Here is a 20,899-nt window from a genome sequence, read left to right as displayed (position 1 = left end):
TAGCTTGCCTTCCACGCCAAGTAGAGTCCCATCCGGACACGAGACAAAGTCTTCAATCTTGTATCTTCGTAGTCTAACAGTCCGGCCAAAGGATATAGTCCGGCTGTCCGAAGACCCCCTAATCCAGGACTCCCACAGTAGCCCCTGAACCAGGCTTTCAATGACGATGAGTCCGGCGTGCAGTATTGTCTTCAGCATTGCAAGGCGGGTTCCTCCTCCGAATACACCACGGAAGAATTTTGAATATAAGGATAGTGTCCGACCCTGCAAAACAAGTTCCACATACCACCGTAGAGAATAATATTTCCAAAAATCTTTAATCTGCTGACACGTTTTGGCAACATGACATCATGCCATGGCCCGGTGCTTATTCGAACCGTTTTTCCTCAACCAGCTCCGCACATAACGCGAGGCGGTTTCTTGACACGTCTTGTCAAAGCAGAGATCGTGTTCCCATAATTACGGGATTCTCATTAATACGGTCATGGGTAACCCAACTGTGTCTAGGACTCCTAGATTATAGGCAAGTCCAAACGGCTACGGAGAGGACGCTTGATATTCACCCTCTTTATAAAGGGATGAGGCTTTTACTTTTTCCCTCCCATGCTCAATCGAATCCTTCCCCCGCCTCGAGTTCTAACACCCAAAGCCCAGGTCAGCACTAGTAGAAAAAGGGGCTTTGGTCCAGCCAGAAAAGAGCATTAATCCCGGTTGCATTACGAACCAGGACTAATGTGAGCATTAGTCCCGAGGCCTGCTTAGAGAGGAGCTCGACACTGTAGCCGCGGCGGGGCTTATAAACCGGTGCGAACTCCTCTCAACTAGCGAGGTGGGACTAAACATTATGCACTGCGGGTGGCAGCACACCACCTTTAGTACCGGTTGGTGGCTCCAACCGGTACTAAAAGGGGGGGTCTTTAGTACCGGTTGGAGCCATCAACCCATACTAAAGGCCACCACCTTTAGTACCGGTTGGTGGCTCCAACCGGTACTAAAGACCCCCCCCCCCTTTAGTACCGGTTGAAGCCACCAACCCGTACTAAAGGCCACAACCTCTTTAGTACCGGTTCGTGGCACGAACCGGTACTAAAGGTTCGCCACAAACCGGTACTAATGAGCGCCGCCCGCCTAGCCGTTGGAACCGGTACTAATGGTCACATTAGTGCCGGTTCAATTACAAACCGGGACTAATGAGTTTCACATTAGACCCTTTTTCTACTAGTGCAAGCCATTCGTCACAGATGCTATGCTTAAAAGCTGCCAAGGCTTCGGCGTCCGGACAGTCAACTATTTGGTTCTTTTTAGTAAGAAACATATTCCAGAGCTTTCGGGCTGACTCTCCGGGCTGTTGAGTTATACGACTCAAATCGTCCGCGTCCGGAGGTCGGACATAAGTCCCTTGAAAATTTGCCCGGAAAGCGTCTTCGAGCTCTTCCCAGCTTCCGATGGAGTTTTCGGGGAGGCTTTTAAGCCAGTGCTGAGCTGGCCCTCTGAGTTTGAGGGGTAAATATTTAATGGCGTGGAGATCATCTCCTCGAGCCATATGGATGTGGAGGATATAGTCCTCAATCCAGACCCCAGGGTCTGTTGTTCCGTCATATGCCTCTATGTTTACGGGTTTGAATCCCTCTGGAAATTCCTGGTCCAGCATCTCATCGGTGAAACATAGGGGGTGTGCGGCGCCCCTGTATCTGGGCGTGCCGTGGTGTTCGGATGTTTGGTGTGTTGCATCGTATGCTAGAGCGCGCTTGTGTGGTCCATATATGGATCTAGTTGCTTCGTCCTTTTGATGCGAGCCCTCACGTGGATCGCGTATTGGCTTATGTGCGGCATTGCTTGCCACTCCATGTTGGCCGTGAGGTCGTCTATCCGGCCGGGTGGCCGTTTTAATTTTTGGTTGCGGGGGATCTAGGGCCTCCTCATCGAATTCGGGTAGCAACTTCCGTTTCGGGTAGCTCTTGGTGGGGCGATTACCACCATACTTCGTTGCTGTGTTGAGTACTTTACTCCATCTGATTTGGAGTGTGTCCCGTGTAGCCTTGAGCCTTTGCTTCTGCTGTTTTAGACTCCTTGCGGTGGCAACGAGCCTTTGACGGGCATTCTGTTGCTCCGGGTGCCTGTCCGGTGTTATGTCATCCGGACTGTTATCTTTGACAGAATCGGTTTGTTCGGTTTGATTCTCCGTATTGCCGTGGTCCGGCAGTGGTTCGCCCTGCTCCAACGCTGGGTCTGTATGATCGTTATTTCTGCCAAGGCGAGATTTGGGGCGGCGCTTACGCCGCCGCTTTGATTGCTTCTCGAGGGGACAAGCCTTCGTTGTGTCCTTCCATTCCTCGTCGTCGTTTTCCTTTGGTGTGTCCACCATGTATACGTCATGTGATGAGGTGGACGTCCAGTGCCCTGTAGGCAGTGGTTCCTCTTCGTCTCCCGCATCATCGTCCATACCGTCGATGTCTTCGGAGTCGAAGTCGAGCATGTCGGCTAAGTCATCGACAGTGGCTACTAAGTGGGTGGTGGGTGGGTCGCGAATTTCTTCGTCGTCCGCATCCCAGTCCTGCCGGACATGGTTCGGCCAGGATCCTCCTGATAAGGAGAGATACCTTAACGAGTTCAGTATGTCGCCAGAGGGCGAGTGCTGAAAAATATCCGCGGAGGTAAACTCCATGATCGGCGCCCGATCAGATTCGATAGGAACGGGCGCAGGCGGTTCGGAGTCCGTGGTCGGAGAAGGATCCGGCAGTTTATCAACACGACTCTCATGCAAGGTAAGGTCGATATTCGGCTCGATCGCCGCTGAGGGTAAGGCCTCCGTGGCGGGGTCCATCCACCCGTCCGCGGAAGGCGCAACTGGCTCCGCATTGAGGGTCGGAGCGGCTGCCGGTGCGATTTCCTGAACACTGTCCGATGGTAGAGCTAAATCGTACTCATCGTGACCGCGTGACGCACAAGGCAGAGGCTCGAATCCTTCGAAGATCAAGTCTCCGCGGACATCGGCCGTGTAGTTTAAGCTTCCAAACCTGACCTGATGGCCAGGGGCGTAACTTTCGATATGCTCTAGATGGCCAAGCGAATTGGCCCGCAGTGTAAAGTCGCCGAACACGAAGATCTGTCTGGGGAGAAAGGTCTCACCCTGGACTGCATCGCTATCGATGATAGTAGGAGCCATCAAGCCTAACGGCGACGACACAGAGGAACTCTCAATGGAAGCACCAATGTCGGTGTCAAAACCGGCGGATCTCGGGTAGGGGGTCCCGAACTGTGCGTCTAGGCCGGATGGTAACAGGAGGCAGGGGACACAATGTTTTACCCAGGTTCGAGCCCTCTTGATGGAGGTAAAACCCTACGTCCTGCTTGATTAATATTGATGATATGGGTAGTACAAGAGTAGATCTACCACGAGATCAGAGAGGCTAAACCCTAGAAGCTAGCCTATGGTATGATTGTATGTTGTAGTTGTTGTATCCTATGGACTAAAACCCTCCAGTTTATATAGACACCGGAGAGGGTTAGGGTTACACAAGGTCGGTTACAAAGGAGGAGATTTCCATATCCGTACTGCCTAGCTTGCCTTCCACGCCAAGTAGAGTCCCATCCGAACACGAGACGAAGTCTTCAATCTTGTATCTTCATAGTCTAACAGTCCGGCCAAAGGATATAGTCCGGCTGTCCGGAGACCCCCTAATCCAGGACTCCCACAGAGATCATCATCATCGGGCACATCGTCTGGTTCCTCTTGATCTTCAGCAGCTTCCCCCATTGCAGCATCATTGGGCACATCGTCTGGTTCCTCTTGATCTTCAGCAGCTTCCCCTGTTGCAGCATCACCGTATTTAGGGGGCACATAGTTGTCATCGTCCTCTTCTTCGCTGTCTTCCATCATAACCCCTATTTCTCCGTGCCTCGTCCAAACATTATAGTGTGGCATGAAACCATTGTAAAGTAGGTGGGTGTGAAGGATTTTTCGGTCAGAGTAAGACTTCGTATTCCCACATTTAGGGCATGGACAACACATAAAACCATTCTGCTTGTTTGCCTCAGCCACTTCGAGAAAATCATGCACGCCCTTAATGTACTCGGAGGTGTGTCTGTCACTGTACATCCATTGCCGGTTCATCTGCGTGCATTATATATAATTAAGTGTGTCAAAAACCATTACAGAACATCATGAATAGATAATTAAGTGACCAAATTAATAGAAGTTCATCATCACATTAAAACCAAAGTACATACATAGTTCTCATCTAACAACATATAGCTCTCCAGAGCATCTAATTAATTAAACCATATATTGAAACTATGTAAAACATTTCAATGCGAAAACAAATGCGATCATAATCACAACCAAGGTAACAATTGATCCAATGACATAATGATACCAAGCCCCGGTATGAATGGCATATTTTCCAATATTTCTAATCTTCAAGCGCATTGCATCCATCTTGATCTTGTGATCATCGATGACATCCGCAACATGCAACTCCAATATCATCTTCTCCTCCTCGATTTTTTTATTTTTTCCTTCAAGTAATTGTTTTCTTCTTCAACTAAATTTAACCTCTCGACAATAGGGTCGGTTGAAATTTCCGGTTCAGCTACCTCCTACATAAATAAAATCTATGTCACGTTGGTCGGCATAATTGTCATAAACAATAAATGAACCAAATAATTATAAAAAGATAATATATACCACATTCGAATCATAGACAGGACGAGGGCCGACGGGGGCGGATACCAAAACCATCGCACTATATAATAACAAGCAATAAAATAGTAAGAAAATTAGACAAGTATCTATCTAAAGTAAGAATTTTTTTTCTTTCAGAAAGAAGATAAGAACAAGAGGCTCACCACGGTGGTGCCGGGCGTCGAGATCGGCGCAGGCGATCGACGACGGTGAAGACGGGAATGGGACGTGACGGGCCGCTAAACCTAGACAAATCTCGAGGAAAATGGAGCTTTGAGGTCGAGCTTCAACAGGAGAAAGCTTAACTAGTGTGGCTCGGACATTTCATCGAACACCTCATGTGCATAGGAGGTGAGCTAGAGCACCACAAAGCCCTCCCCTCGTCGGCTAGAGAAAAACAGAGCACTGGAGCGCTCTGCTCGCGGGCGAGGGGTATATATAGGCACCTCATTGGTCCCGGTTCGTGGCATGAACCAGGACTAAAGGGAAGCCTATGGTCCGGGTTCAAATCACCAACCGGGATCAATGGTGGTGGGCCAGGAGCGAGGCCCAATCGTCTCGGTTCGTCCCACCAATCGGGACCAAAGGGGTCAGACGAACCGGGACCAATGCCCCCACGAGGCCCGACAGGTCCGTGGCCTCACGAACCGGGACCAATGCCCCCATGGATCCCGGTTCTGGACTGAACCGGGACTAATGGGATGATCCGGCCTGAACCAAAGCCTTCTTTTCTACTAGTGATTCTCAGGGTTTAAAGCAGACTTCGCTAAGAATTACAAATGGTCGGAATAAAAACCAATATTGCACTTGTTGTACCAACAAAAACACCACGGTAACTATGTAGCACACTTACACAAGAGCATGTAGATGTAGCTAAACCAAAACTACTAACTAGGTAGCCAGTATCGCGAACCAACATGTGGTTGAATGGTTAGAGGGACTGTGGTATCCCCAGCCCGTCAGGGTTCAAGTCCTGGTGCTCGCATTTATTTCTGGATTTATTTCAGAATTTCTGGCGATGCGTATTCAGTGAGATGTCGGGTCAGTCTTTTGAAGGTGCTCGTAAGGGTAGGGTGTGCGTGCATGCGTTTGTAAAGGTGAGTGTATGAGCGCTTGCGTTTGTACTGTATTCAAAGAAAAACTAGGTACCCAGTATTGTACTAGAATAGCACCACAACAGTGCAGAGCAAAATGTGGAAAAGTTAACAGCAGCAAAACGGCATAACTTTTTAGTATTTATTTATCAAAATCAACCAATCACTAACCGCAACGCGGTTTCACACACATTAAACCTATCCAAGCGAGGCTCATCCACCGGAACACTTCCACAGAACACACACCACAAGAACACAGGGTACATACATCGAATAAAATTGGGGATCCCTCCCAGCATCGACACTTACCTAGAATCTGTCTTGGAAAGGTTTGGGTGTGGCCGGTGAAGGTGGCAGCGAATGGATGCTGTCCGGGGTTCGTGGCTAGGTGGCGGCGAACCGAACAGCTTGGGGTCGGAATAATCGTTGCCCACAAGGGCGGGCGGGATGTGAGCCGGTGGACTCATGGATCTGGTGGTCGGGGGGCAGCGGACGGGTGGAGTTGCGACCCCTGTGGCCAGAGGACGGGGTGCGCGAGGATGGTGGCGGCAAGGAGGAGGGTGTGCAACAACGGACGGCGCGCGACAACAGGTGGTGAAACGGCGGTGGGGATAGGGTGGCACATTGACAGCGTGTTTGGTTGGGGGTAATTAGAGATAGGAAATGGGAATTGAAAGGGTATGAGACTTTAAATTTATTGTTTGGTTAGAGGAATTGGAAATTCACAAGGAAAGAGGCATGAGACTTGAGACTCTAACTCCCACCGTTTTAGGGGAGGGGGTGGAAGTTAAAAGGGAATTGTTTAAGTGAGTCGATCTTAACCGCTCATTCTAACTTCCGTTGTCTAGTCCTATGTCAATTTCCACGAACCAAACAAGGAAGTACAATTTCTTCTCAAATTCTCACACATAACTTCTATCATGCACCAAACAGAGAATTGGGAATAAAACGACTTATCCCATGTCTAATCTTAACCCAACTCCCTACTTAAACTCTCATTCTCCTTCCCAAATATTACCAAACACGTTGTGAGGACCATGGGTGGAGCGACAACTGTGTATTAGGTTTGGGTCCTTGATTTTGGGGGCTGGTCTAAATTGGACGGCGTAGCCGAAATTTCCACCACTCGCGCGCCAATATTTCGGGCGCTTGCATTGACTGCCTCACACGTGTTCACCTACGCCGACACTTATCCTATGTGCATACAAGCTACCAATGTTGGTCCTTAGTCGTGCCCATGCGTCTACTTACGTCGAGTGAGAAACCTGCTGCCAGATGAATTGTTGTTGTCGTTAAGATGTTGCCGACACATAATTGGTCGACGATGGTGCATGGTTGCCGATCGACAGATGATGCGACAACAAAGCTACATATCTATGCCGGCAAATGTTGTGTGGAGACCAGTGGACCTTTGCCTACAGAGGTGTGTCGCCAAAGCTCCAGCGTGGTGCAGTGACAGTTGCCGCGCAGGCTGTATTGAGAGCAGAGTTTTGCTCTTGTAAGAAAACCAGATTGTTGTAGTAGTAGTAGAGATGTAGCTGAGCTTATATCAATGGAACCCCAAGGTGATTCAAACAAGACATTCAAACAACACCAAATGATTTGTGGATTCATTGTGAGAACATAATACACACTCGAGTGATTTGCTTTCTTAGATTATCTGTAGTCATGAGCTTCTATTATCTTATATTTTCTCCGTTCCTAAATATAGTTTTTGTAGAGATTTTATTATGAATCACATACGGATGTAGAGACCTGACGCGGACGGATGGCGGGATTTGCATTCGCGCAAAACACAAAGGGCCGACGACGACGACAGAGCCCCTGAACAAGCTGGACGTCCCAGATTCCCAGCAAGGAGCATCTACAGGCCCAGCGAGATCGATTCCATCCATCCGCCGAAGGCCCAAAGAGCGAGCGAAGGGAAAGAAAGAAGAGAAAGCCGCGTCGAGTCGTCCGATGCGGCGGTCGCGTCATCGAACCGAGCAAATCTCCTCCTCCTGAAATTCCCCAGAGAAGACAACCAACCACCCACCACTCCCAAGTCTCCAAAGTCGCCGTCGACGCCACCAGCAGCAGCGCGGCCGAGATGGGGGGCGGGGACGCGGGCCCGGAGGCGGCGGCGGCAGCGGCGGCGGAGCAGGAGGCGAAGCGCGCGGCGGCGGCGGCCTACGACTACGAGGCCGACCCGCGCTGGGCCGACTACTGGTCCAACGTCCTCGTGCCGCCGCACCTCGCCGCCCGCCCCGACGTCATCGCCCACTTCCGCCGCAAGTTCTACCAGCGCTTCATCGTGAGCATCTCCCCCTATCTCCCCTTCCCCCCTCGCTCCGGTCGATTGGCGCCTAGCTAGTACCTAGTAGCCCGAATCTGCCGCCGCCCTTCTGTGCCGCGGCTTGCTGGATCGCGGTACCCTAGTCGGGGTGCTTCGCGGTAGGCCGCCTGCTCACTAGTTGGCGCCGATCTGTTCGTGCTGCTCGTCCTTGACTATTTCAGACCGGGAGATGTCTTCAGCTGCTGCTTAGTGCTCTACTAGCTGAGATTAGTACAGATGGAGGTGTTGTAGCTCCTTTTGCTGCATCTCGAGATCCAGATGCTCTGAATTTTGGTAGCAGAATTGGACTACTCCCGGCAGGCAGGTCGCAGGCTGTATTCAATTGCGATCTGCAGGCGTTGCTTGTTTTAGGAAAATGCTACTACTTACTAGTAGCTGATTAGCTAAGGGGAGGTTTGCTGTTGCTTGTTGCTACAATAGAACCCTCTCTCTGGTGTTCTCCAGGTCGACCGGTTACTGCTTCTCGAGCCTCAGCAGGCTCCAGATACGCTTGTTCGCTTGAACAAACCAGCTGTTTGGTAGATATATACATTTCCTTCTTGCTGCCTCTCTGTGGGGTTAGGATTTTTACTCCATGTCGGATGTCGCAGAGTCTAGAAAATGGCAAACACAGTTATCCACTCGAATCTGGCCATTTCTGAATCCCCCCCTGTTGGTTTGAATCATATATCCTGCAAAGGGTGGTGATGTCTAACGCTGGTTGGTTCGCTTTCTCGACTGAATAAGATAAGATCGTGATTTGTGGGTTGGGGATTGCTAAGGCTTCCTTGTCATAAGTTTGAAAGCGGTGTTTCCATCTGCTACTTACTATCTGATTAATGAGATGGAGGTGCTGCAACTTGATATCACAACCCTCTGGTGCTCTCTGCTGCTGCATCTTGAGCTCAAGCTCGTTCAAACCTGTATTATTTCGAAAGCAGGGAAACCGTAGTTAAATTGCCCAAACAAACCATCTGCTAAGTAGATGGAGATGTTTCTTCCACTGTGCGGGGGGGGGGGGGGGGGGGGGGGGGTTAGCGTTACTCTGTGTCAAAAAGTTCTATAAAATGAAGAACAGAAGTTTGCCACTTGAATTTGGCTGCTTTTTAAATTACCGATATGAGTCATATCCTTCAAAGTTCAAAGGATGATAATGTCTAAATCTGCTTGGTTTGCTTTCTTGACTTGATAGGATCGTGATTTGGTGGTCGAGCCTATGTCAACCACTGGTTCCACTCAGCCCAGCAGGCCAGACATAAGGTCTTCACCTTCAGCATCCAGTGAGAGTGTCAGGGCTCGCAATTCAGGTAAAATATACTGCACTTTTACTAGCCACATAAGATCCAACAATTTCATGGACTGTGTTTGACAGCTGAGTTCATACATATCATGTGTAGGTTCTAGTTCCAGATCAGCTGCCCCGCCACCAGCAGCACCACAAGCAGGGGCTGCAAACCCTTTACGTTTCGATGCAAAGACTATACATTTCTCCGTAAATGCCTGGGTAAGGAAGAAGCCACCTTTCTCTTCACAGTATGAATGCGTAATTGTGTAATATTTGCTGAAAGGCGCAAATTCATTGGTTCTGGTTGCTCCTACACTTACGGCAGACCTTGTGGACAACCTAGTTTGCTCCTACAATTACGGTGATTGTGTGGATAACCTGACATGGCATCTCTGTTTTTAGTCTTCTCCTTATCAATAACTCTATTCTGCGTTGGAAAATCATCTCTTATATATAAATGCTATAACAATGGTTTCATTACATAACTTGCGCATGTTACCCTTGCTCTTACCTTTATTTCTTGCTTGTTGGTATATTGTAGTTGAGTTTTGTACATTGTAGTTGAGCATGACATGCTCAAACTTTTCCATCTGATCAGGTACTGGTTGTTGCTGGTCTGGGAATGCTTCCGATCTTGCCAAAACATCTTGCAGACAGAGCTTGCAAGCTTTCGTTGCTGGGAACAGTCCTCTCCTCAGGATATTCGTTATACAGTACCTATGGGGTAAAATACCTTCCTACCTGAACCTTGAATGGTCCATCCTATTTTTGTTGTGTTTCTTGCCCTGATGGTGTTGATCTAATTCACCTTTTTTTTCCCCGTTGTGCATGAAGAAACCAAGAGAATTGAACATGGCTGCAATTCAGGGTTGGTTGCAGTCAGTACTTGGAGCCAAGGACTTTATCCATTTAATGTTCTCTTTGTTGCTCGTCACATCTCAGCTGCACTTAAAGAGTAATATACAGCTTTTCTCTTGCAAGTTCATGATTCTGATATCTGTTTTCCGAAACTTTCACATGAATGTTTACAAGTTCCGATCTTCCTTTTTTTTTCACAGTTGCTGCGCTACCTGTCTTCTGCTGGGCGCTTGATCATGTTGCCAGATTCCTAAGGCGTAACTTTTCCCGCTCATCTTTCTACAGGTAGTTATCTGTTGAATTATCTCTGAATTCCATTTGTGTAGTTTGCTGCACAACCAGTCTCCACTGCCCTGTGGCTAACATTGTCTTTCTGTTATCTCGTTTAGGGGATACTTGGAAGAGCCTTGCCTTTGGGTGGAGACAAACAACACCACGCTCAGCCTCCTTAGCTCGAATGCTGAACTTGCCTTGGGGTTCCTTCTGATCATATCACTGTTCTCGTATGTTGCTCTGACTTTCCTTGGAATCATGAAGACTTTATTTCATCTTAGTTAGTGCATCTTATGACTTACAACACCTTGTTATCTTGCAGGTGGAGGCGCAATTTCATCCAGACATTCATGTACTGGAACGTAAGTTATCTTCTGCACATCTGATCTTTATATATGTTCTCACTGATTCCATGCATTCACTACATAGCTGGGGAATAAATAACGCGAGGCACAATTTGATGTGTTTTGTGGCATGTTATCAAGCCATAGTTGAGTGTACACCTAGCAACCATCAATCTTCAGCTAGCGGCGCTTCCTTTAGCAGTTGCGACTTTGTTATGCTGATAGTTGCCTTTCCACTGCATCGTCACTTACTGGTCGTTTTTCCTGGCTTGCTTGTCTGTTATTATTCAGGTGCTGAAGATGATGTACCGCGCGCCCGTGACATCCAGCTACCACCAGAGCGCGTGGGCCAAGATCGGGCGGACCGTCAACCCGTACATCGACCGCTACGCACCGTTCCTCCAGACACCCATCTCCATGGTCCAGCGGTGGTGGCTCAGGTAGCGAGCGAGACACGGAGGAATCTGGCATGCGAGGCCTGTGGCGGAGAGGGGAAAAACATATACTATCTACTACTACTACTACTAACTAGCATCGACCTTCCCTGGTGATTTCAAACTATAACGCTCGAAAGTCGGGACTCGAAACACGACGTGTACGTGGTTGTGCGCTTTATTCCCATGTTGGAGTGGTAGGCTTGACAATGAGAATGGTTGGTCGACTTATGCATCTCAGTACCTCTGTGGTCCTGTGCCGTGCCGAGCTTTCGGAAGGTGCCTTGGAGTAGCCTGAACTTGAATCACGGTGCTGTCAGACCATAGTCCCTGATTTGTGGCGAGTACTTTTGCGTTATACTGGTTTAGTTCCCTGTATCATACGTGGTTATCTGGTGTAGTTTGTATGGTTCCGTATCATCACTGGTAGAATTCCCCACTGTTGATGCTTGCTTGAATTCTCCACTGTCTTGTGGAGCAGCCAAGTTAAAGGCCATCCATCCAAACAGATGTAGTATGTGAGCTATCAAGTTGTCAGTTGGGAAATTTATAAATCTATCTGGATTCGACGAACAAGCAAGTGATTCATTTTGTTTCGTTCGAACTCAACCAGCAGCAGAAACACTCAAAATTCCACACGCATGTACAACTTCTTCCGCTGGAAATCTATCCATCTTTTCTTGCATCATCCTTGTTCCCATTCCTGTCTGAACTAACAGTAGCAGAAACTCCAGAAAAGGGTATTCAGTTGCCATCGTCTCCAACGTCTTCAGGACTCCGGCCGATGGCGTAGCGGTCTTTTTTGGATAGAATCATGGAGGCTGACGCACAACGCCTTGGCCAGCCAGCAGAGCGCGCAGAAGCCGAGGCCGCCCAACCATGCGAAGCGGCAGACCGTCGAGTTCACGGCGGCGGGTAGCCCAGCCATGGGAAGACACCCCTGGCGAGCACGTAGGGGACACCCAGGGCGGTGATCAGCTTCGTGATGACAGGCGTGCACACGTCCTGGAAGAACCACCACATGGGCCTAAGCTCCGCGGAGAAATCTTCCTTCGCCCGGTTGAGTTTCGCCTCCCACCTTTCGTCGACCAAGCACTTTGATCCATACTTGCTTCAAGATCCTCCCCGGGAGCCAAGTGCGGAAGAAGGTTGTAGCTGGGAATTCATCGTTGGACCCGACGACGAAGGGGGATATCAGTGATAGATCAACCAACAAACCAGTCAGGAGAGGAATTAGAACGACGACGCTCTGGCAGCAGACATGATCAAGTTAGACTCAGCTTCAGCGTAAAATAGAAGAAATATATAAATTCCTTACCCATATGAAGAGAAGTACTCCCTCCGTCCTTAAAAAAATATACTTCCAACTTTGTTGAAAAGTTAAACTTGTATGTTTAACTGTATTTATACAATAATAGACCAACATTTATGCCATCAAATTAGTAGCATTAGATTCAGGATAAAATATATTTTTGTCATATACATATTTGGTTTCACAAGCATTGATATATTTTTGCACAAAATCGATCAAACTTTGAGATAGTTTGAAGCTCCAACAAAGTTGAAAGTACACTTTTTTAAGAACAAAGGGAGTAGACGCCTCTTCAAAGCGAGAAGGCATGTCCCCCAGGAAGTCACACGGGCAGATAAATCTCAAAAAGCGGCAATTATATTTGATATGACGCAAGCTCCAACATCGATAGCAAATAGATCTACAAGAAAAGATCTGCATGAGTAGGAGAAGATAAAACATTGTACTTCCATTGCAAAAAGGCATATGTATGGGGGGAGCAAATGGTCGGCGGCTTAGCCGATAAAATATTATGAATGTGGCTAGATCTCATCGTCAATCCACCAAATCCCGGTCAAGTGACACGACATATAAAAACAAAGTAAGAAAAAAAACTAAATGAAATTTCGCACGGATATCGAACGAGCCTTCAGCCGAACCGAGATTTAGCAATCCTGAAATATCATATTACGGCATCTCTACTATATCAATGGATGGAAACCGTAGCAAATCATGCATGTACCATATTGATTTCTTTTATTTAAGGAAAGGAAAATCCAAAACGAGGGCATGTATGAATCGACCGGGAGAATATAAATACTCAGTAGATGCTACGAGAATCGATCGGATCGGAGATTAAGAAGACACACAGCGTCACAAGAAAGGACCGGACGATCATTGTCATGGCTCGTATCGCCGCGAGATGGGTGGCCCTTGTTCTTGTCCTCGTTTCGCTGGTCGCCTCCGCCTCCGCGAGTACGTTGTATCGTCGATCGATTCTTGTTGCATTATTACGCGCTGCCAGCCTTCTGGACTGACGAACGCTTGATGATTCTGTTGGTTGTGCTGCAGCGTCGTCGGGGGAGCCGCACTGCTGCGTAGACCACCACGTGTGGGGCAACGCGCTGGAGAACAAGGGGTGCAAGCGGGAGGAGAAGGACGACGAGTGCGACGCGTGGTGCCAGTCGGCCTGCCGCGGCGGCGAGTGCAAGAGGCGCGACAAACTGCACTACTGCCACTGCTACTGCTGACCTCGATCGCACGCACGCTAGCTACATATCTCCAATTCTGCACGCGGCGACCCTTGATGCATGGCACATTGCTTATTGCTGTGTGAATCGATTGTTTTGCAATAATTAATATAAACTAACTAGATGGTACTCCGGGGATTGCTGCCGGAACACTTGCTCAATGCCAAGATCCCTACTACTTGAATCATCAATTGGAAAACACGATATATAGATTATACATACGATAGAGAAAACAAGCTTGTTTCCAAACACACATGATTATTATTTTCTTAAAGCAAAAGACTAACGCCCGACTTTATAATTAAAATCACATGAAAGTCTATCCAGCGGATCAAGATCCGCTTGAGACTGTCCTTCTCCATTGACAATTGTTAGGGGACCCTCTTTTGGCCTGACTAGTGGATGGGCGGGGCCATGTTATGTACGTGGTTTTCAAACTTGTTTGCCATCTGCTATTGGTGTTAGTCTCCATGGTTGTCCACAATAGCCATTCTGTTGAACATTTGGGCCCTGGAGACTATAGAGTGGGCTAGTTTGCGGGCTGCCCTCCCGCCGGTGCTCGTGGATTATCTAGACATTGTATATATCTTGGTGTCTGGCCTCTTCTGGGGTTTCCTCAGCTTAGTATGTCATGCCATGTGCCAGCGGCTATCTATTGCTTGGACCTCTTTGCCATGGAAAGCACACTTACGCCTCGAGATTGAAAATTTTGTTTGGCAATTGTTGCGGAATCGCCTCCCATCTAGGGGCAGAGGTGATCAAACGGCATGACTCTGGGATGGGTTGTGCCCACTTTGTGGTGTCCCAGAGATGGGGGCACACAAGATTTCTTTGGAATTTTTCCCATGATGCTGTAGGGCCGGACTAGGAGGCCCTGGATCTGGTCGGGTTCCTTCAAACTTGTCCCAACCAACCCGGAAGGAAGAGACATCTCTTCAGGCTTGTGTTCACAGAGCTAGCTTGGACCATATGGATGATACGCAATAAGATGATCATTGAGAGGGTCTTTCTTAGGCGTGCCTCTAACTGAATTTTCAAATTTGTTGCATTTTTCGTCACTGGCACCCGTTTTCTAGATAGCGAACTCGTGGTTGGATGGGCCTTATGATGGACGCGATGACTAATGTCACTCGCCGTCATGCCTCATTGCAGCCTCTCGAGACTCTAGCCACTTGGTGGTCCTTTTTCTTATTTCTTTTATGCTTCTTTGATTGTGTTTATGTTGATGCCTCAACAGACTTTTTTATTCCTATTCGACACTTGAACTTGTTGTATGGACGTGGTGGCCGCCTTATTTATAAAGCGAAGCGAAATCATATTCCGAGAGGGTTATTTTATATAGACTAGGTATTTGCATGTGCGTTGCCATGGGGTATAAATATTATAACGCATTAGCCCATAATTTACATGTCCATATTATATGATTGTGTAAATATTTTTTTTATCAAATTCTGCATGTGATTTTATTTTATAATCACTTATTGACTTGCCAAAGAAAATATAGTTTATTTGGTAAGTCAATAAAAGATGAGACAATTAAGACAATTTTCAAGGAATGATCATCAGGAAAAATATGAAATGTTGGAAAGCACTTCGTCTGGTAGGAAAAGTAACGCTGTTCTTTTCTAATTTTATTTATATAAGTAGTAGAGATTTCAGTACAAGAGTAATAAAATAGGACCTGAATTTCAGCGAGCGTCAGATTTTTAGACATTGTAAATCGAATTTTTATGGAAAATATTCGCCGAGGAAGACAGATTTAGTTGGAGTATGGCAAATCTACCTAAGTTCATTTTCTACCAGGAAATTATCGTGCTTGCAGAACTAAATTCTAAAATCGGATTTTTAGCATTTCAAAGTATATGCACGCACCTTATATATGCATAATATACTAGTATTATTACGGGTTTTTTAGGCAAACTAGTACTGTATAATTAGGTGGAGATGTGAAGTCCTGGACTTACATTGGTGCTTGCATTTTCCTTCTCTTAGGAACACATACAAGTAAAAGGATAATGATAGCCCTCCCATTAACTACTTCATTTTCATTTATGAATTTCATAGTAATAGAAATCCATATCCTTCCGAGACAGAATTTAGAACTTGCTATCCGCTTGCCTAATAGGCAAAGATAGCTCTTCTCTAGCCCGGCTAGATAACAAAACAATGAAATAGCACGTCACTGTGGTGATAAATCTTCTTAATGAAATCTTACTGATTCGACTCGTGAACCTTTTCCAAAGAGTAGTGGCCTTCGTTCGAAAGGTGAAAACAACCAGTCAATACCTTATATAGTTTTGGTTGTACGCATCATGCATGGATATTAGACTAATAATGTTATAATGGAACATGATTTTTATTCCGTTGTTTTTGTTTTTTGTTTACTTTTTATTAATATAAGAAAGCATTGCGTAATACTAAGTAGTAGGAGGTGCCATTAGTGACGTAGTAGTAGTCAGAAAAGAGATTGGCGCCATACGGCAGGTGTGTGGTCAACTCTTTCATATTTTTTCAGGGGAACTCTTTCGCGTTGATGGGTATTTGAGTGATGTTGAGAAGGGAGAAGAAAATGAAAAGAAAACAGATTAGAGCATCTCTAGCCGATCCCCTAAAATCTATAAAGAAGATCTTAGTCCTTTAAACTGAATGTAGCCGAAGTCCTAAGGCTGGTCCTAATGGGAGTATCATAACTAGTATCATGCATGCCAAATAGGCAATTTTGATGATGTGACATAGCATTAAATGAAGAAAAAGATGGTTGAGTATCATATCATGATACCGTATCATAATAAATGCAATGCTACTATGTGTCATGCATGGCAATAAATAAAGTCATCTATGATACTAGTACATGATACTATGCATTAGGAGGTAGTATCACACACTAGTATCATATGCATGGTACTAACTTATGATACTACCCATTAGGCTAGCCATAGTGGGGGTAACTTAGGTAGTAACTTAACACACCTCAAGACAATTTTGCTTATGTGGCAAGTATTTAATAAGGAGAGAGGTGTTTGGAGTAATATAATATGCTACTGTAACATAGCGTTTCCCGAGGTAAAATGAGTCTATAAGGTAATAAATGAAACAATCTATGACATTACTACTAAGATACTTTGCACTATGGAGGTAGTAACTTAGACTAGTGTCATATGCATGACACTAGTATAAGTTACTCCCCACTATAACCAACCTTACAAGCAGCCTAAGTCAATAGAGGAGTTTTAACTGCTCGGCCCCACGGACGAGTAAAAACACTCGGAATGGAGGCGGCCGAGTAAAATCTCGTGACTCTTCTTGCTTCCCTCCGACCCCGATTCCGCCAAGCTGAACCAGCGCGACGTATGTATGACCATGTATGATTCCGACATAGTATCATAACTACTATGTGACCATGTATGACGACGTCGCTGAACCAGCGCGAGCATGTGTACACAGAGCAGAAGGCTTGTAACATGATGAGCAGTAACATGTTGATGGTGGCGAGGAAGGTGAGCATCTTCCACGAGCTGAGCACGTATTTGCGCATGAACCACTTCGTCTTGACGCGCCACCCGCCGGTCGTAGTAGCAGTTCACGTCCGGCACCTTGGATTGCTGCACGGCCCGGCCTTGATTCATTAGCTGCGCTGCTTTTGTGAGTTCCAGTGGCGTGAAACTCCGAAGGGAGAGCCCGGAGGGGGCTTATTCATTCCTTTCGTGGCTTGCCATGCCGTCCAGGTCTAGCATTCCACTCTAGGTAAACTAGTTTCTTCTTTTTCTTGCTTACACATTCGATTCTAGGCTGCATGACAAGTGTTGGACGATATGCATAACCCAAAAATAAGTTTAACTCCACTAAATTTAGAAAATCGGCTAGAAACAATCAGAATTTTATGGAGTAAAACTACTCCACTACCATGTACGCGACCGCTTACTCATCTATGTTTTAGGGGATTGGTTAGATATGCTCTTCGTGGGGTGTATACCACAACCTTATGATGAAGGTCACCATACACGATAAGACTGACACAACGGTGTTTTTTTGGGTCTGTTTAGGGCACATTTAGACGTGTCATAAATATTGCATATATAAGTTTTTTTTCGAAAAAGGGACTCCCCGGCCTCTGCATCAGAACGATGCATACGGTCATCTTATTAAACAAATAAATAGGTTCCAACAAGATCTTAAAGTCTCAAAACGAAAAAAGAAGAAGAGCTCACACAGAGCCAAAAGGGCTAGAGGCAAACTAGCCAAATAAAGGACGCCACAACCGGCTGGCAAAAGAGAGGTAGGTAAACTAATTGACTATTCTATTACATGACCACCATCCAAACCGGTTGGAGATATCCCGAGCTACCATCTCCTAGCGGATAGATCCAGTAACCAAACGCTCTCTGGCCTCCGTCGGGGTGAGTAGCGACCACAAACGGATCAACGCCGTGGCTCGGAAAATAACCTGCAAAAAATGAATGTTTGTTGTCCTGTTAAAAACTAAATCATTTTTGCAGTTCCATACTGCCCACAATAAAGCACAGACTCCTACGCGAATATGTCTCGCTGTTTCGGGCTCTATCCCGTTAAGCCACGTTCCAAATAACGTGTTGACAAAACTCGGTGGAGTAATATTAAAAGCAATATGAATTGTCCGCCATAAAACTTTGGCTAGCGGGCAATCAAGAAAAAGGTGTTTGATCGTTTCATCCCGGTCACAGAAACTACACCTAGTAGGTCTTGTCCAATTACGCTTTGTCAAATTGTCCTTGGTTAAAATAACTTGTTTATGGACAAACCACATAAATACTTTGATTTTCAAAGGGACTTTGACAGCCCAAACATGTTTAGAACTAGGAATCGAGTTTGAATTGATAACATCAACATACATTGATTTAACTGTAAATACTCCAGACCTAGTAAGCTTCCAGCGTAATTTATCGGGTTGTTGCGAAAGCTGAATCTCCATCAGGCTAATTACTAGATGGAGCCATTCTTCCCAACGATTGCCCACTAGCATCCTTCTGAACTGTATATTAAGGGGGATAGATTGAAGTACCATTGCAACGAACACCTCACATCGTTGAACAATACGATACAGAGACGGGTATTGAATGGCAAGGGATGTCTCTCCGAGCCAAGTATCCTCCTAGAATCGCGTACTAGCACCGTTACCAATGATAAACTTTGTCCTATTAAACAAGGTTAGTTTGACTTTCATAAGCCCTTTCCAAAAAGGTGAGTCAGTCGGCCTTACTGTCACCTGAGACAAAGTTTTGGAGTGGAGATACTTGCTACGGAGGATTTGGCCCAAGTGACATCAGTCTCGCTCGATAACTTCCACAGCCACTTGCTGAGAAAGACATCTGTTCTTGACCTCAAGATTCTCAATACCAAGACCCCCTTGGTCTTTCAGTCGACATATGATATCCCATTTGGCGAGACGGTATTTTCTTTTTAGTTCATCACCCTGCCAGAAGAATCGTGATCGATAGAAGTCCAATCTTTTCCTAACTCCAACTGGGACTTCGAAGAACGACAAAAGAAACATAGGCATACTCGTGAGAACTGAGTTAATCAGAATTAATCGGCCTCCATATGACATGAGCTTGCCCTTCCAGCAACTCAGTTTCTTTTTAAATTGGCCCTCGATGCACTTTCATTCTCTGTTAGTCAGCTTACGATGGTGGATTGGTATTCCTAAGTATGTGAAAGGTAAGGCCCCCAAATCGCACCCAAACAATTGCCTATATGCCTCTTGTTCGTCATTGGCTCTACCAAAGCAGAACAACTCGCTTTTGTGAAAGTTAATCTTTAACCCGGTCAATTGTTCAAAGAGACATAACACCAGCTTCATATTTCTCGCTTTGGCCAAGTCATGCTCCATAAAGATGATTGTATCGTCAGCGTACTGAAGGATGGACACACCTCCGTCAACGAGATGAGGTACCAGGCCACCCACTTGACCAGCCTCCTTAGCCCTTCCTATCATGATTGCCAACATATCAACTACAATGTTAAACAGGATAGGGGACATCGGATCTCCTTGTCTCAGGCCCTTATGTGTCTGGAAATAATGACCTATTTCGTCATTCACTTTAATTCCAACACTCCCTTTTTGCGTATACGATTCAACCTCGCCGCGCCAGGCTTCATCAAAATCTTTCATACGCAATGCCTGTTGAAGGAATGGCCATTTGACTTTATCGTACGCTTTTTCGAAATCCATCTTAAAAACAACTCTATCTAATTTTTTCGAGTGAATTTCATGAAGCGTTTCACTATAGCTCATATATAAGTAACTCAATCAATATAAAAAGAAAAGAAGTAAAGAAATACTCATACGGATCTTCATGTAAAATCAGTGATATAGAACTTAGATGTGCAATAGCAAACCCGGTCTATAGAGCACAAGCCAATCTATGTTAGGAAGGTATCGCGGGATGTTTGGTCGTTTGCGACTCCTCGCCCACTCTCCGAACTTCTTTTTCTTGAGGGAGATCCAAGTCAAAACGCCTCCCTGGACTCAACCCTAGAACTACATAGGAGCTATAGTGCCCTCCCCTTCATTTCACCCAATTGAGAGAGAATGCAGTACATGCCTACGGAAGGGCTTATAAACATGAACAGTTAGTCTATGGTGACCTTTGTCAATCGTCAAAGGTGAAGTGTCTAGTCCACGCGGAGTCAAGTCAATCCATCTAATCCTTTCATGAATCTGTCTTGCATACTTGGGTCCTGCTAGGCTTAATCATTTGTTTGATTCAATTATATGAATTATAACCCGTAACAACGCACGGTTGCTCTACTAGTCCCTATCAGATCGTCAGTCCCGCGTTGCATTTAACCACCCCTACCTGGCTGCCTCTTCCCAACTGCGCACTGTCTCTTACACATACGGCATAGCCTTTCGGCTAGTAAGGGTGGTAGGTGCATGTTCTGTAGGAGTACTCCCCAACGTCGACAAGCTTGATTTTTGTATAAAGGATAAAGCTACCGTAGACAGTCTTGGTTAGCTGACAGACGTTTATCAACCGTAACAAACTATTTGTCTCGGCAAGAAATTAGGCCTGGAAAACAAGAAAGCATCTGC

At 46.2% G+C, this 20,899-nt stretch overlaps 2 protein-coding genes and 1 pseudogene across 2 annotated transcripts; 2 read left to right on the top strand and 1 right to left on the bottom strand.

Moving 5' to 3' along the window:
* The first annotated feature begins 7,728 nt into the window (after nucleotides 1–7,728).
* On the top strand, nucleotides 7,729–11,664 carry LOC125531747 (uncharacterized). The gene is made up of 9 exons (XM_048696031.2): nucleotides 7,729–8,071; nucleotides 9,285–9,399; nucleotides 9,490–9,596; nucleotides 9,976–10,101; nucleotides 10,212–10,332; nucleotides 10,436–10,520; nucleotides 10,625–10,738; nucleotides 10,831–10,870; nucleotides 11,144–11,664. The coding sequence occupies exons 1-9, from the start codon at nucleotides 7,868–7,870 to the stop codon at nucleotides 11,294–11,296; spliced, it is 1,065 nt and encodes a 354-aa protein (XP_048551988.1). The 5' UTR covers nucleotides 7,729–7,867; the 3' UTR covers nucleotides 11,297–11,664.
* Nucleotides 11,665–11,709: 45 nt separating this feature from the next.
* LOC125533210 (putative E3 ubiquitin ligase SUD1) lies at nucleotides 11,710–12,550 on the bottom strand (annotated as a pseudogene).
* Nucleotides 12,551–13,427: 877 nt separating this feature from the next.
* Nucleotides 13,428–13,827, top strand: LOC147993001 (uncharacterized). The gene is made up of 2 exons (XM_087542121.1): nucleotides 13,428–13,552; nucleotides 13,649–13,827. The coding sequence occupies exons 1-2, from the start codon at nucleotides 13,480–13,482 to the stop codon at nucleotides 13,825–13,827; spliced, it is 252 nt and encodes an 83-aa protein (XP_087398247.1). The 5' UTR covers nucleotides 13,428–13,479.
* Nucleotides 13,828–20,899: the final 7,072 nt, after the last annotated feature.

The sequence above is a fragment of the Triticum urartu genome, chromosome 1A (assembly GCF_056163025.1).
Source record: "Triticum urartu cultivar PI428250 chromosome 1A, HENAU_Tu73, whole genome shotgun sequence".
Lineage (NCBI taxonomy): Eukaryota > Viridiplantae > Streptophyta > Magnoliopsida > Poales > Poaceae > Triticum > Triticum urartu.
The sequence above is the reverse complement of the archived record's forward strand: the minus strand, read 5'-3'. Positions and strand labels throughout refer to the sequence as shown.